Source organism: Vicia villosa, linkage group LG3 (assembly GCF_029867415.1).
Source record: "Vicia villosa cultivar HV-30 ecotype Madison, WI linkage group LG3, Vvil1.0, whole genome shotgun sequence".
Classification (NCBI taxonomy): domain Eukaryota; kingdom Viridiplantae; phylum Streptophyta; class Magnoliopsida; order Fabales; family Fabaceae; genus Vicia; species Vicia villosa.
The window spans coordinates 175,953,761-175,967,678 of record NC_081182.1 but is presented as its reverse complement, the minus strand read 5'-3'; the positions used below and the strand labels follow the sequence as shown (position 1 = coordinate 175,967,678).

General features: G+C 32.7%; 2 protein-coding genes and 1 long non-coding RNA gene across 4 annotated transcripts; 2 read left to right on the top strand and 1 right to left on the bottom strand.

Annotated features, from left to right (window-relative positions):
* The first annotated feature begins 11 nt into the window (after positions 1 to 11).
* On the top strand, positions 12 to 590 carry LOC131656944 (uncharacterized). The gene is made up of 3 exons (XR_009300391.1): positions 12 to 136; positions 237 to 340; positions 478 to 590. It is a non-coding gene; the product is annotated as an uncharacterized LOC131656944 (long non-coding RNA).
* A 31-nt stretch (positions 591 to 621) lies between these two features.
* On the top strand, positions 622 to 2,757 carry LOC131659435 (mediator of RNA polymerase II transcription subunit 15a-like). The gene is made up of 10 exons (XM_058928625.1): positions 622 to 627; positions 741 to 843; positions 1,022 to 1,065; positions 1,207 to 1,278; positions 1,382 to 1,606; positions 1,690 to 1,777; positions 1,872 to 2,218; positions 2,322 to 2,448; positions 2,539 to 2,675; positions 2,752 to 2,757. Exons 1-10 carry the CDS (start codon positions 622 to 624, stop codon positions 2,755 to 2,757), a joined length of 1,155 nt encoding a protein of 384 aa, XP_058784608.1.
* Positions 2,758 to 6,807: 4,050 nt separating this feature from the next.
* Positions 6,808 to 9,679, bottom strand: LOC131662602 (pentatricopeptide repeat-containing protein At3g29290). Of its 2 annotated transcripts, XM_058932419.1 has the most exons (3): positions 9,456 to 9,679; positions 7,887 to 9,351; positions 6,808 to 7,253 (listed from the first exon to the last, which is right to left on the bottom strand). In XM_058932419.1, exons 2-3 carry the CDS (start codon positions 9,108 to 9,110, stop codon positions 7,092 to 7,094), a joined length of 1,386 nt encoding a protein of 461 aa, XP_058788402.1. In that variant the 5' UTR covers positions 9,111 to 9,351; positions 9,456 to 9,679; the 3' UTR covers positions 6,808 to 7,091. The 2 variants fall into 2 exon arrangements, with proteins under 2 accessions (XP_058788402.1, XP_058788401.1); XM_058932418.1 differs by having other exon boundaries at positions 7,887 to 9,679.
* Positions 9,680 to 13,918: the final 4,239 nt, after the last annotated feature.

The window sequence follows — 13,918 nt, the reverse complement described above, 5'->3', positions numbered from 1 at the left end:
ATCGCAGCAAGAGAAAAAGAAAAAAACGAACAGAACAGACCTTACTATTCAAGTGTCTTTGAAGATTTCGCTTGTAAATTGTAACAACTAACACACTCTCACTAATCTTTTTTCTCTTCTTTCTTGCGTGATTAAGGTGTGTACTATGTGCCTTTATTTTTATTTGATTCTTGATACTGATTGGGATAGAAGCATGGTTCTTGATACTGATCGGCGAAAATTTTTATGACTTTCAGGTCAAATACTCAAATTTGAAAATGGATAGTGGTAACCAAGTCGCTAACATTGCGACGAAAGGATGGAAACCAGATGCGTATCGCAAAAGGATTGTAAAAGACATGTAAGAAACATTGCCTACATAAAAATACGATTCGAATTGCGCTTTTTCTTTTTAATTTATGTATATAGTAACTTTCATGAAGCTCTTCAATATTCTGACGCGATTCCGTCTCTTTAAATGTAATATAATCGCTGCAGCGCGAATGAATTAATCAAGCATAGTTGTCCCAGTTTAAAACTTACGAATAATGAGGTTCTTCAACGTGTGAAACGATTTGAGGCGCAGATCAATGATTCTGCTAATTCCGAGGTATATCATCTTTAAGCTTTTGTGTGCAATATATGACCGTAGTTTTAAAATCTGGACCGAACTGACCGGTCAAACCAGTTCATTCGGGAACCTGACACATAACTGGTTCGGTCAGGCATGTAAGTAACTTACCTATGGAATCTGTTAATAGGAAGAGTACATTACTTTGTTGAGAGACGGGTTAAAGAAGATTAAGGCAGGGGCTACGAGGACTGTTGAAGTTAACAAAAAGATCACTAACCCTTCTGTCTCAGGTGAATTCTCTTCTTTACATATGCTTTCTATAATGTTAAGAGTATTTTAGGTTTTAGAATTGGTTGATTTCCTGGTATGTTTCACTAGTAATGCTAAGATACTTCCCTTGACGCGGAACACAAACACACATTCAGTTCATTGAATGCTATCGTTTTCCTTTTCTACTTCTTGAAGCAGAAATAGATGCAAACGGAGACTGGCAGGAGCAAGTTTATGAAAGGGTAATCACTAAGCTCTATTTTAATTTTTAATTTAGTATCGAGAACGAGAAGGAAGCGTGCTTTAGGCATCTTTTGTCGACGATAGGTAGCTTTGTTGCTGAGCTAAGAGACAGTGAGTTTTGTGTTACTTTCTCATTGCAGCTTCAATATCTGAAACAAAGATATTACTATGCAGTCACTTTACTTCACAAAAACTGTTGTAAAGAGCTTCAGGTTTGTGACTTTTTCAATCAATGTTATTCTGGAAATCTCCGATTTGCATGGTTTCTTTGTAATTTTACTACTAATTTTTCTTATTTATATTAAATTTCTGTAGGTTGATCCTTCAAGAGAATGGTCCGAACATATTAAACATAAGATTCAATTGGAAAATATTCTTTTACTCTTTGAACTGAGTAAAAGCCAGATCACTGCTGATAGGAAGGATCAAGTAAGAAAAGCAGATGAATATATACGAAACATTATGAATCTTCTCAACAAGTCACCCGATGTGCAATCCAAGCAACTGTCTGGCCCGTCCAATTCTATATTTTCTCAACCGGTAATATTCGGAACAAAACTATCACCATTTAGCGCTAGTATTTGAAATAACTAAACTTCATTTAACAATGAATTTCTTGGCAGATCGATATGGTTTCTCAAGATCACCGAGTTGCAATGCCAATTGGCAGGTCACAAGACAGTATTATAAATCGATCGTCAATTGTAAAAGGTAACCATTAGTTCACTCTTTTTTCTAGATTTTTAAATGACCTTCTATGTAAGGTTGCTAGCAAACATTTATTTTCTGTATATTTCAATCTTAGGCCAGAGCAATGCTGTCAAACAACAGACAAATATTGCACTCCAAGAATTTGGTGTAAACTACAACGCTCCAAGGATTTCGGCAACTGAAGCATTTGGTTCAAGGACCAACACTGAGAGGATTTTACCCGTGATTAAAGAAAGCAGTGCTGTCAAACAACAGACAAACATTGCACTCCAAGAATTTGGTGTAAACAACGACGCTCCAAGGATTTCGGCAACTGAAGCATTTGGTACAAGGACCAACACTGAGAGGATTTTACCCTTGATTAAAGAAAGCAATGATCAAAATCAAGGATTTCACAATACTGAAGTGCAAAGTCATGCAATGCAGAAGCTGATTAGAGCGGTTGGCCTTTAAAACTCGTGTCTGCTCCTTATCTGTGTTTTCATTGACGCATAAAATGTGTGCTGATCCGTAGTAAAATCTATGAATCCGATATTGCTTTCAGTTGAAATCCGTTTCGCCTGAAGCACTGAGTGCAGCAGTTGGTGAAATTGAAGAGGTGGTTCATTTGAATGATGAAATACGAGAGGTGGTTGATGAACAAGGACTACCATTCTTCATTACTCCCGGAGGTGCGGTCTCGCCACTGAAGTTTTTAATTTGCATTTGATATTGATATGTTCATTAGCAAGATTGTGACTTGCAATGATTTGTTCCCGTAGGATGGAAAATGCCTCGCAGCTTTGTTGCAACCACCTTTGATACTCCTAGCATGCGTGAAGGTTTCAATCAGTTCACTTACACTGCAGAATCTGACTTGAATTCTTTCACAACGAAAGGAAAACGCGCTCTAACTGTGGTAATCTTTTTTATTTTTTTACCATTGAAATCTACTACAAAAGTATATTGTTATTTGTTCTTTTCCCACTTACAAGAACTGAAGAACTTTACTATCACATGGTTAACTTTAGCAGGAAAATCAGAATCTTTTAGCAGAAATAAAAGACATAAACAATCGATTGTTCGATTGTGAGGTGGTTATCGCTGAAAAGGAAAATGCTAAAAGTGCGGTGGGAACAGCTACCGATCAAAGTGAAGGATTAGTTGTTAAAATCCTGTATAATGCAGTGACTATCAATCAGAACCTTGTATCTCACTTTACTGCTGATAAAAAGGTGAATGATTTTACATTCGATTTCGAACTATTCGTATCGAGAATTTGATTTTCATCTCATTAACTATGTATATTGGCTCTGCAGTCATTGATCGAACCACTACGTTTGCTTATTCCTTCTAGTTATCCGTCTTGCTCTCTTGTCATTCTGGACGAGTTGCCGTTGAAAGTCAGGTTAGAGACTAGGATTCTATTCTCTTTCATTTATACCTTTGAGCAACTATGCATCTAGTTCTTAGTAGTTACGAATTTCGTGCAGTGATGACCTGAGAGCTCTATCTGAGAGAGCAAAAGAAAAGCTGAGATTTAATCTTTGTAGAATGGAGGAACCACTGTTGATTAAGGATGTAGCAAGAGTGTGGGAAAGGTGTGCTAGAGAAGCAATTCTTGATTATGCACATGCTAATGATGGTGGAACTTTTACCTCAATGCAGGGAGGTTGGGAGGGCTATTGATTCATTCTCATTATTGGTGTTTGTTTCAGCCGGAAGATGTATTTCTGTAGAATAGTGTGAAAAATTTAAGAAAAAGTTGCTAAAAACAACAATAGTAGTGTACATAAGAAAAGTGTCAAACCAGATACTTGTAAGAAGAAAAATCAAAAGGGATATTGTCGATGGAAGTGGTTTAACAAACATGCTTTGTTTAGCAAAAGAGCTAGAATTCAACGAGCAATGCATATTTCAACGCGTGCTCTAGTCCCATCGAAATATCACCATTAAAATCCTGCTTAGCGAGCAAGTTTTTTCAAATTTCGACGTTTAGTGGCAAATTGAGGTGAGTTGCTCTTTCCACCCGTAGTTGTGTATCCCATTAGCTCAAAAATCTAAAAATACACGGACGCATTTAAAATCACATCCGAATGCGTTATTATAAGATTCATTCCATATTGTTAAAAGTTTGTTTCCAAAGTCACATAATGCGTTATTTTAAATTCACTTCATATTGCTAAAAAATAATTTATTCAAAAATATATTTTTGGACACACTTAAAATCACATTAGCATCTAGTTAGCAGTTCTACCATAAGGAAACTTATGTGATTTTAATTTTAATATTGCCATGTATATGTAATTGTACCCTAAGGCATGCTATATAGTGGAAATGAAAACTTAGTAAGTTGTTACGGAATGAAAAGATCAGGAGACTGTATTTAGAGATAAAAGAGATATAGGGGAGGCTATGAACATAAGTGCTAACTTAGTCAAAGGAGATAACTGACAAGAGATACAGTAGTTTTTGTATATTCGAAATTTGGAGATACATTTTTAATAATATTTTTGGAAAAAATAAAATTGTTTCACTTACAAAATACTAAAATGTGTGTATGAAATATGTGTTTGAAGATGCATCTCCGAATTCTAAAAATATTTTTAACTTTTTATGATGGTGGAGGAGAACCAATAAAGGTGCAAAGAGTATCTCTTCTAATTGAGTAAACATGTGATCAAACTTGTGGTTAATTTGGACTTTTTCACTAATCCTTTTGATTGGGTTTATGCGAGGTAGCCTCATTATGCCATTTATAGTGCGTCCTTTACTAGACTTTCTTTTCCCACCCCCTATAACCTCCTAGAACTAAACCACTATTAGATAACATGAAATTTAACTTGTTTTAAGTCAAATACCAATAATTAAAAATATTAATTAAATACAAACACGGTCATAGTTCATATAAACTAATTACTTTTCCATCGAGCTAAATCATATTCACCATGATTTCAACAAATGTTTTAGAATAAATTAAGTTTGAATAAATAATATCAATAGATTTGATCAGGGAAGTGTCTAACTCGATTATTCTCAAGAAACAATAATGACCAAATATTGAAAACATGATTTTGATATCATTGCCACCTTAAAGTTGCATGTTGGTAAACCAAACACTGTCGACCAATGAACAACAATAATCAATATTTATTGCCCTTGTTGTGTCACAATGGTTGAGATTGAGATTCATTTGATCCACTTGGTGCTTCAAATCAAACAATATAACATCAACATTGATTCAAAAATATGACGAGGATTTCCCTTGTTGTAGTAAATTACAGCTAAGTTAGTTTATTCTAATTTGGTATGGATAAAGATTTTTTATTACTTTTTCTTAGACTATGTATAATGGAGGTGTTGAAAAAATTATTAAGTAGTTGAATAGTTGCAATGGAGTGTTGAATGAAGTGTTGAAAATGATGTGAATTAATTTGTGTTGAAAACATTTAACATGTTGAATGAGGAGAAAGCGGAGACCACTATAATACTTTGCAAAATCCTATTGGTTGTTGTAATTGTTTAGATTTTTATCTCACTTTAATTATTTGAAATTAATTATTTTATTTTAAGTCAATTTTTTATTTATTTTTATTTTCATCAAAATTTATTATTTTTTTCCTCTATAAATAGAGACTTGGTTTATTAGATTTAGACACGGAAAAAGATTGAGATTTTTCTCTCTAATTTTTCTATTTAGCCTCAAGTAAAATCCTGTTTGTAGCACTAACAATCTTTTTAGTAAAATAGATCCCAATAATAATCTTTTAACACCCAAAATTCTACTAAAATATAAAATTAGAAAAATAAAATTCAAATAAGTTATTAAATTAGAAAAAAATTATTTAACTCTTAATTATTTAAATTTAATTTCAAATTTAATTTCAATTGATAATTATTATTAATATATAATCACAAAAACAAAAACATAAAACAAAATATGAATATGAAATAAAACTGGTGGGGTAGGGTATTGAATTTTATTAAACAAAAATCATTGTAGTAAGTAAAAGTTGAATGGATGTTGAATTATTAGGTGGAAAAGAGAAGATGATATGGAGTGTAAAAAGTGAAAAATTATGGTGTTAAATCTATAAACCATTATATATGATCTTATGTGAATTATAAATAAACTAAACACGACATTTTATACAAATTTGTGTGCATTCTAGTCCATAGAAAAAAAAGTTGAAATCTTGACCACTCAAAAGAATTCAATAATATATTTCAAATTATTTAATCCAAAACCGCCTCTAAATGGTGAGTTATAGTGGCGGAGTTCATATCTTTAATAATTTCGTACTTATATTGCATATAAATTATAACCTAAAAATATTTTAAAAAATTAAACAAAATATTCAAAATCATATATAATATAACATGCTAAGATGAATACTACCTAACATATCAAAATCATATATAATATAAACTAATTTTACATATAAAACCAATCAAAATCCTTACACTTGTCATATCATATTAGTTTTTTAAATTAAAATTGTGTTTTAAATTAGATACATAGTTGTAATTGATTGACAGTATAAAAATATTTTAAGTGCATATCCCTTTTTTTCAAAAAAGTAAACAATTTCATAAATATTATTTAGATTTTTCCTCTATTTTTTTTTCCAATATTTTAAAATTTCTAGAGAATGTGTCTATGAATATTATGTATCTATTTCTAATTACATTTCTCTAGTAAATATTAGAATTTAAATATATATATATATGTATATAAAATATTATAGTTATTTTTTGCATTTTTAAACAAATATTTAGTTATTTAATTTTTCATAAGATTATAAATTTATTTAATAATTTAAATAAATAATAAAACAAATTAATATTACACGGTTGCACCCTTTTCTTGCCTTGCCTCAAGGTCCTATTTAAGCTAGTTCACATGTCTAGACTTATTCAAACTCTTTGTGTTGTAGTCTAGAACCGTCCACAATAATTTATTTGGCATTAACATTTTGTTTGAAATCCTAGTTGTACATATAATAACTCACTCTTAGCGTGCATGAATATTCAAACATAAATCATTTACATGTATGCAAAACAAAAGATTAAAAAATAACTGTAATAACAGTTTGTTCTATAATCTACAAAGCTTTGACATTGGGAAGATATCTTGAAAACAAGCAAATTTTTTAGATAACTCAGGACCATAGGAGAAGGAGGAATTATAAAGATGGTAACTATACAGTTGTTACAAACTTACAGTAACATTTGCGTCCGTTCTGTTTCCTAGCACTCTAACAAGAATTATTCATCATCCTCCCTTAGATCATGTTTCGAAACTTTGTTATGTTAGCCGATAGCAATCAATAAATTATTTCCTTATCTTTGAATGCATCAGTACTTGTGTTTTGACATCAGGTTCAAGCCCGTGCTCTAGCATTTTTGTGTAAACCTCATTTGCCAAGTTAACCTTGCCACGCAAACACATCCCTTGAACAGCGGCATTATAAAGAGCCGCGTTTGGCACAACCTTCTGCAAAAGGAACAGATTTTAGTGTCAGGCCAGATACCAGAAAGCGAGTTGGATAAGTCATTCTACAATTTTAACTGAAATTCATGGTTCATTTGAAAAGCCAAATTTGATCAGGAGTATCTATGTACACATAATACATAATATAGTTTGGGTTTTTGCAGTGAACGGCTTCACTAAGAGATTTTGGTTTGAAGGATTTCTCAAAGTTTCAATCGCACTAGTCAAATCATGCGATTTCATCCATAATTGATGCAATTCAATAAACATAATTTTGAAATATAGAATCAAAATTTAATTGAAATTCATAGACTAAATGTGTAAAATTCACAAATTATTTTGATGAAAAATGTTTGAAAACCCGAACTAGTGAGGCCTCTGAGGCACAGTTCAACCTCCTTAACCGGTACGAAACTCCTTAACCTGTTCGGTTTGGTTTTCAAAACAATATTGAAATAGAAGGGTGAAAGTAATGCTAGAGTAAATAAACCTAAACATTGATAAGGGTTCGTATATAATCTATTTCGAAAACATTTTTAGCTTATCAATAGATAATTAAGGATTCCTCCTAGTTTTATAACAAACTAGACTCAGACAATATTGCTAAGAAATTTGAAAAGTGATTTCTTTACCCACATTTAAGATTTCTTCTAATTCTTCATAGAGATCTCCTCTAGTGCAGCATCTTACTATGGAAAGATAAGTAAATATGTTTGGACTGCACTTCTGGTGAACCATGTGCTCATACACCTGCCATGCAATTTTCGGCTTCGACGCAAGCTCGCAAGTCCGGATCACTAGGTTATACGAAACTGTCAAATCCAACAGTCCAGAAGCTTCCATTTGCCACAGAATTTCAACCGCTCTATCCCATAATTTAAGCTTCGAGCAAGACATTAAAGCAGTATTGTATAAATGTTTATTGAATTCAAGCATTTGACTTCTTTCTATCCACTTGTAAAGCCGGAGAGCTTCGCCGTGCTTATTGGCCTTGTTAAGAGAACTCATTAGAGCATTGTATGTATACACATCTGGTTTTAGGCTCAACGATTTCATCGTATTGTAGACCTGAAATGCTAGTTTGAGCTCCCCGGCTCTTCCAAGTGAGTTAATCAACGCGTTGCAAGCGACTAAATTCGGTTTAAAGTCGCCCGTCATCATTTTCTGAAAGAAATTCAATGCATCATCCCATCTTCCTTCCTTAGCACATACACAAACAATCGAATTTAATATATTGTTGTTTGGTTCAAATCCGTTTTGAACCATTTCACGGTAAGCATAAAGAGCTAGCTCACTTTGGTTACAATGTACAAAACTACTAACTAACAACCTATACGTAACCAGCGTTCGAGCACACTCATTTTCCTTCATACTCCTCCACAACCTCTCTATTTCGCTCCAATTGCCAACCTCCTTGCAAATAGATATCACGGTATTATAAACAGCCGCATCAAAATCTCTCCCTACATCACAATCCCTTTCCAGTTCTCTAAAAAAATCAACGGCCGAATCACATCCTCGAGCTTTTGCACATGCCATAAGAATCAAACTATAACTATGCCCAGTAGCTATCCTTTTCGCTTTCGTAAAATCAAACACTTTAAAGCAATCATCAAACGACCCGTTTCTCAGAAGACCAGACAAAAGAGAATTACACGCATGGATATTCGGACAAAGCCCAAATAACTTCATCGACCTAAAATACTCCATTGCACCTCTAATCTTGTTAGTTCTACTAAGCTCCAAAATCCTATTCGACAAAACATTCACATCCATTTCCTCCAAAAACATAACCTCATTCTCATTCTCATTCTCACGTTCCAATTCTTCCGAACCGCGACATTGCGAATCCTTCTCCATCACAAAAGACACATCAACATCATCTTCCAAGGGACACAATTTCTTGTTTGACACAAAATATGAAGACAATTTGTCTCTTCCTTCATCAAAATCATCAACAACAACATCATCAAGATAATCATGTTTTTGTTGAGGAAGAGCAATGTCAACACTATGAAACCCTAATGACCGAATTAAGGGAACAGATACAGAATGATTTGGTTGTTGTAACAAGAAAACAATGTTGTTACTAAGGTAGTTCCTATGACAAACATTTGTATGAGTAAGAAAAGAGTAGTAACCAGTTTTGTGGAGACAAGTAACAGGCTTGTGAAATTGAAATGGAGAATTCAACATAATGATTACCTACGTGGTTAATGGCGGCCGAAATCGGCGACAAAGCGATGGGGAGCGGCGGCCGGACGCTACAGTAATGCCAGGTGCGGCTGCCTGAAGTGGGTTTCATGAGAACAAAACGGCGCACGCGGAGTTTCACGGCGGCAACGATGAAGCTTTTTTTTAAAAAAAGGTTGAAAATATGAACAGATAAGATTGAAGAACGATGGTAGAAAGAGGAGGGAAGGTGAAGAAGAAATAAAAACAGAATAGATGATCTTCAATTTATTTTTTATATTTTTATATTTTGTCCTTAAAAGTAAATTAAAATATTTCATAATTGTTAAAATATTTTTTTTCATTATTCAATTTTATCTTTGATGGTTAAATGTCAAATTAATACAAATTAGTCAAATATTTGCATGTTCTCTTTTTAGTAACATATGGATATTATTTTAGTTTATTATTAAATCTTTTTAAGAATATTATTTATAAATATTAGGAAAAAAGATATGCACTGGATAAAAAGTTTTACACTGACACCCAATTAAAATATAACATTCTGTCATGTCATATAAGTTTTTTTTTTTAATTTTAAATTTTCAATTTGTCCTGATTCATGATCGTCATTGGTTGACATTGTAAAACTATTTTACATTGTCAGTGCATATCTTTTTTTTCTAATTTTTATAAAATAATATTAAAAATAATAATAATATTATAATTTATTAAATATAAGTGAAATATATGAGTTTAAAGGTAGTGCACTAACAGTATAAATTAACTTTACACATACAACCAATTAAAATTTTTACACTTGTCATATTAATTTTTTTAAATTAAAATTTTATTTTAATTGAATACATGATTGTAATTGATTGTTGTGTAAAAATATTTTACACGTGCATATCTCTTTTTCTCAAAAGATATTGCATGAATGAAGTAAATTATTTTGCTTTAAGAATGTTGTCTTAATTATATGGATTCAATAGAAAATATTATTCTTATTTATTCTTTTATTTTTTTATAATGGAAGGCCGAAGCCCAATCTTGGGTCATTATGTGCCTGATCTTTCTCAGAATACTCATCCCTTCTATGTAGTTTACAGTATGATTTATGATAGCATGCTGGATTGTTATATTATCCACTCGAAGAACAATCTTTTTGAAGCCCTTACTCTGAGCAATTTGAATTCCTTCCCAAGCACCCCCAAAGTTATGCCACTTGTACTGAGAAATTATCGAGTTTCTTGGCAAAACCTCTCATCCATGTACCACTGCTATCTCAAAACACTCTGCCACAACTTGCATCCTTGGAGAAAGACACAACTCCATAAGTATTCAAAGTTATCCATGATTCTTCCAAGGGAGTCCAACCAACTTGTTGAGGAATTCTCTACCGGCTGGTGAATTTAAGATGCAACTTCAAGCTTTTATCATACTACTGAACCTGCATCAGATTTTGTGTAACCAAACTATGAGTCATTTGATTTCTCCAATGCCATAAGGTATAACATGTTATGGCCCAAATAGACTACCAGTCTCCAATATCTTCAGCAGTATTTAGCTTCTGAGTAGTGTTTAGATTCAACCATTCATGAGTATCCATATTGAAGAACATATTCCAATCACCTCTCCTAATAAGATGTTGCCATATGTGTCTCTCCATAGTGCAGTCCTTTAACTCATGAATAATAGTCTCCTCAACCTCTAGACACTCTACAATAATGATCACGAATACTTCAATGATGAAGGAAATGCTTTGTCTCCAAGCTATCATGATATACTAATAAAAAAAAATCTAATTCGTTGAGGCGTGTTTATGTTCTAGATCCTTCTCCAATGTTTAGAATTTTCAGAGTTATTGTACTCATTTAGCTGGTTAAAGCATCCAAGATTGTGAACTCTCCATTCTTAGTCCTTCCCCAAGTACACCGATCTTCATCATTACCAACTCTAGGCGGGGGAATTGAAAGAATTTTATTAAGAATCTCCTGAGAAAACAAAGACTGCAACATATCCCAATCCCAATTTCCATTTCTCATTGATAAATCTGCAACCGTGACCATATTATGCTTAATCTTAGGATCTTGTATGAAATTATTCAGCAGAACCCCTGGGACTATCCAGCAATCCTGTAATGCCCTTATATCAACCCCATTGCCCATTTCCAAAAAGCTATCTTTTCAATGAGGGGGCAGTCCTTCACAATGTTTTTGAAGGTAGAGAAAAACACAAGAAAAGGGAGATTGAATTGTGTTCTTTATCAATTTAAAATCCCTTTCTTTTCATTAACGTCTTTTCTTTCTTTTAATTACTTATCTATTGGATTATGCTTTTGATGTTGCGGAAGCATGATGAATACATAACCAATAAGATGTTCATTTTAACTTCTAACGGATATCAGAACTTCTGACTTGTTCAGTACAGTTCTGCGGAAGGCTTGGAAGTTCTATGTTAAAATGATATGTGCAGAAAATAAAAGACACATTCATTTTTATCATGGTTCACCTTCCAACTAAGGCTACCTCCAGTCCACCTTCTTCAGGTGATTTGCCTCTGAACAGAGGTCTTAATCCACTATAACCAAATCATGATTACAATTGCACGAACCTCCATCGTGATCCAGTATTCTTAGATGTCTTCATCTTCTCCAATGGAGCATTCTGGAAGGCAGGCAGGTTCAACTTCTTCATCCTTTGAGAGTTTCTTCATGGTAGGCATATGATGTATATCTCAACATTTAACCATCATACACATAGTGTATGCTGCCTCTTTAAAGGAGCAATTGATTTAGCTTGTCAGATTTCACGTTCATGCTCTCCATTTCCATCTTTCCTCACATAGGCATGAGTTTAGTGTATAGCAACACTGTGAATTGATCACATACACAATATGTGTTGCCTTTTGTGTATCTTCTGATGTGAGTTTGCTTTCTTACACATTTTCTCTCTCTTGTACAGTACAGGTGTAACGTCCGGAAATATTATTATTTGCTTAATTTAGTCATTTATGACGTTTATTGAGATTTTCGCGTTTTGAGGTGATTTAGTCGGTATTAGTTCGGGATAGCGGGCCGATATTTAATCGGAAATTTTAATGTTTTTAGTATTGATAATATTAATGAGGTAATATGTAGCATTTTGGGAATTTTTCGAGTAATTAAGATTAGACCGTAAATATGAGACACTGAGTATTCAGTCGGTATATTAAAATAATCAGATTTTATTTTAATGATATTTAAGTGGTAGTATTATTTTTTTTATTAAGAGTAGAATAAATTTTAGGTTTAATTATGACAATTCTAAGTATTAAGGGGAATATTTTGTTAGACCCATTAGGTGGTGGTGGTCTCTTTTGCCATTTAAAATAAAAAATAAAAAAATAAAATAGAAGCATAGATAGAGAGAAAGAGAGAACCGAGAAAGTGAAAAAGAAAAGTAAAGAAAGGAGACTAGGGTTTGTGAAGAGGAGAAAGGGGACCCAAAAGTGTTGCTCTAAAGTGCAATTTTTCTCAAAAATTCCATTGAAACTTCTTAGAGTTGCATTCAATCCAAGGTAAGGGTGGGGTTCTCTTCCTATAATAGGGTTTATGAATAATTATATGTGTGGGAATTAGGGATTTATGATATAGATCTGCTGTGTTTAATTGTTCATTAACTGGAAATTTTGAATCTCTATCAGTGTTGGTTGTTGTTGTTGTTTGTGTTAATTGATTTTGTGAAGTAAAAGTATCCGTTTGAATTAGGCTGCCATGTTCCTAATTTGTTCTCTATTCAAAGAAACAATTCTATATTAAATTTCACTGTAGGGGAAAAACCAAAAGAAAAAAAAATGGAACAGGTATGATTATGCATATGGAAATTGGCACTGTGGATACTCTTATGAGATGTTGTCCCTAGAGTTGTGGTTTCCTGTTTCTTTTGTAATGAATTCATACATCCATCAAGAATATAAAATTTAATTCTTAATAGTATAAAACAAGCATTTTTTTAGTAATACTAAATTAGAAATTATTTTTGTTGAAAACTTAAGCAATGGCAGTTAGAAGTAAACCGTATCAGTTATAATAAAATGGAAAACAGTCCCATTTAATCGAAATAGCCGAATTAAGCGGTATAATTAGTTGTCCGGAATTTGATGAAAATTTACGTGGTAGCTAAGTTTAATTAGTATATGAACGTGGTGATGTTCTTTTGTTGAAATTGTGATATTAATCGGTCGATTACATTAATAGTTGAATTAATTTTTAATAAGCCTATTTAATTAGAATAAATTGAACTTAGATTAACTATTCGGTTTAGCGGTAGATTACGGTATCTTGCGAATTCGACAGTGAATGTGATTGTTGTGAATATCTTTGTGATTCTTTTGCTAATGGCATCGTTCGTTGCTTTGATGAATTGTCGAAATTGTTTCTTTGTTGTATGAAGTTGTTGTATTATGTGTGAAGTGTATTACCTTTAATAATCGGTAATAATTGTGATATGGGC

What these genes read in the sequence shown, in the direction of transcription:
- LOC131662602 (XM_058932418.1), bottom strand. Translation starts at nt 9,446, where the DNA reads ATGTTGAATTCTCCATTTCAATTTCACAAGCCTGTTACTTGTCTCCAC. An exon ending in AATTAGAAGAAATCTTAAAT is followed by an intron (nt 7,254 to 7,886) that starts GTGGGTAAAGAA and finishes TTCCTTTTGCAG; the next exon opens with AAGGTTGTGCCAAACGCGGC.
- LOC131659435 (XM_058928625.1), top strand. An exon ending in AGGAGCAAGTTTATGAAAGG is followed by an intron (nt 1,066 to 1,206) that starts GTAATCACTAAG and finishes TTCTCATTGCAG; the next exon opens with CTTCAATATCTGAAACAAAG. An exon ending in ACTGTTGTAAAGAGCTTCAG is followed by an intron (nt 1,279 to 1,381) that starts GTTTGTGACTTT and finishes AAATTTCTGTAG; the next exon opens with GTTGATCCTTCAAGAGAATG.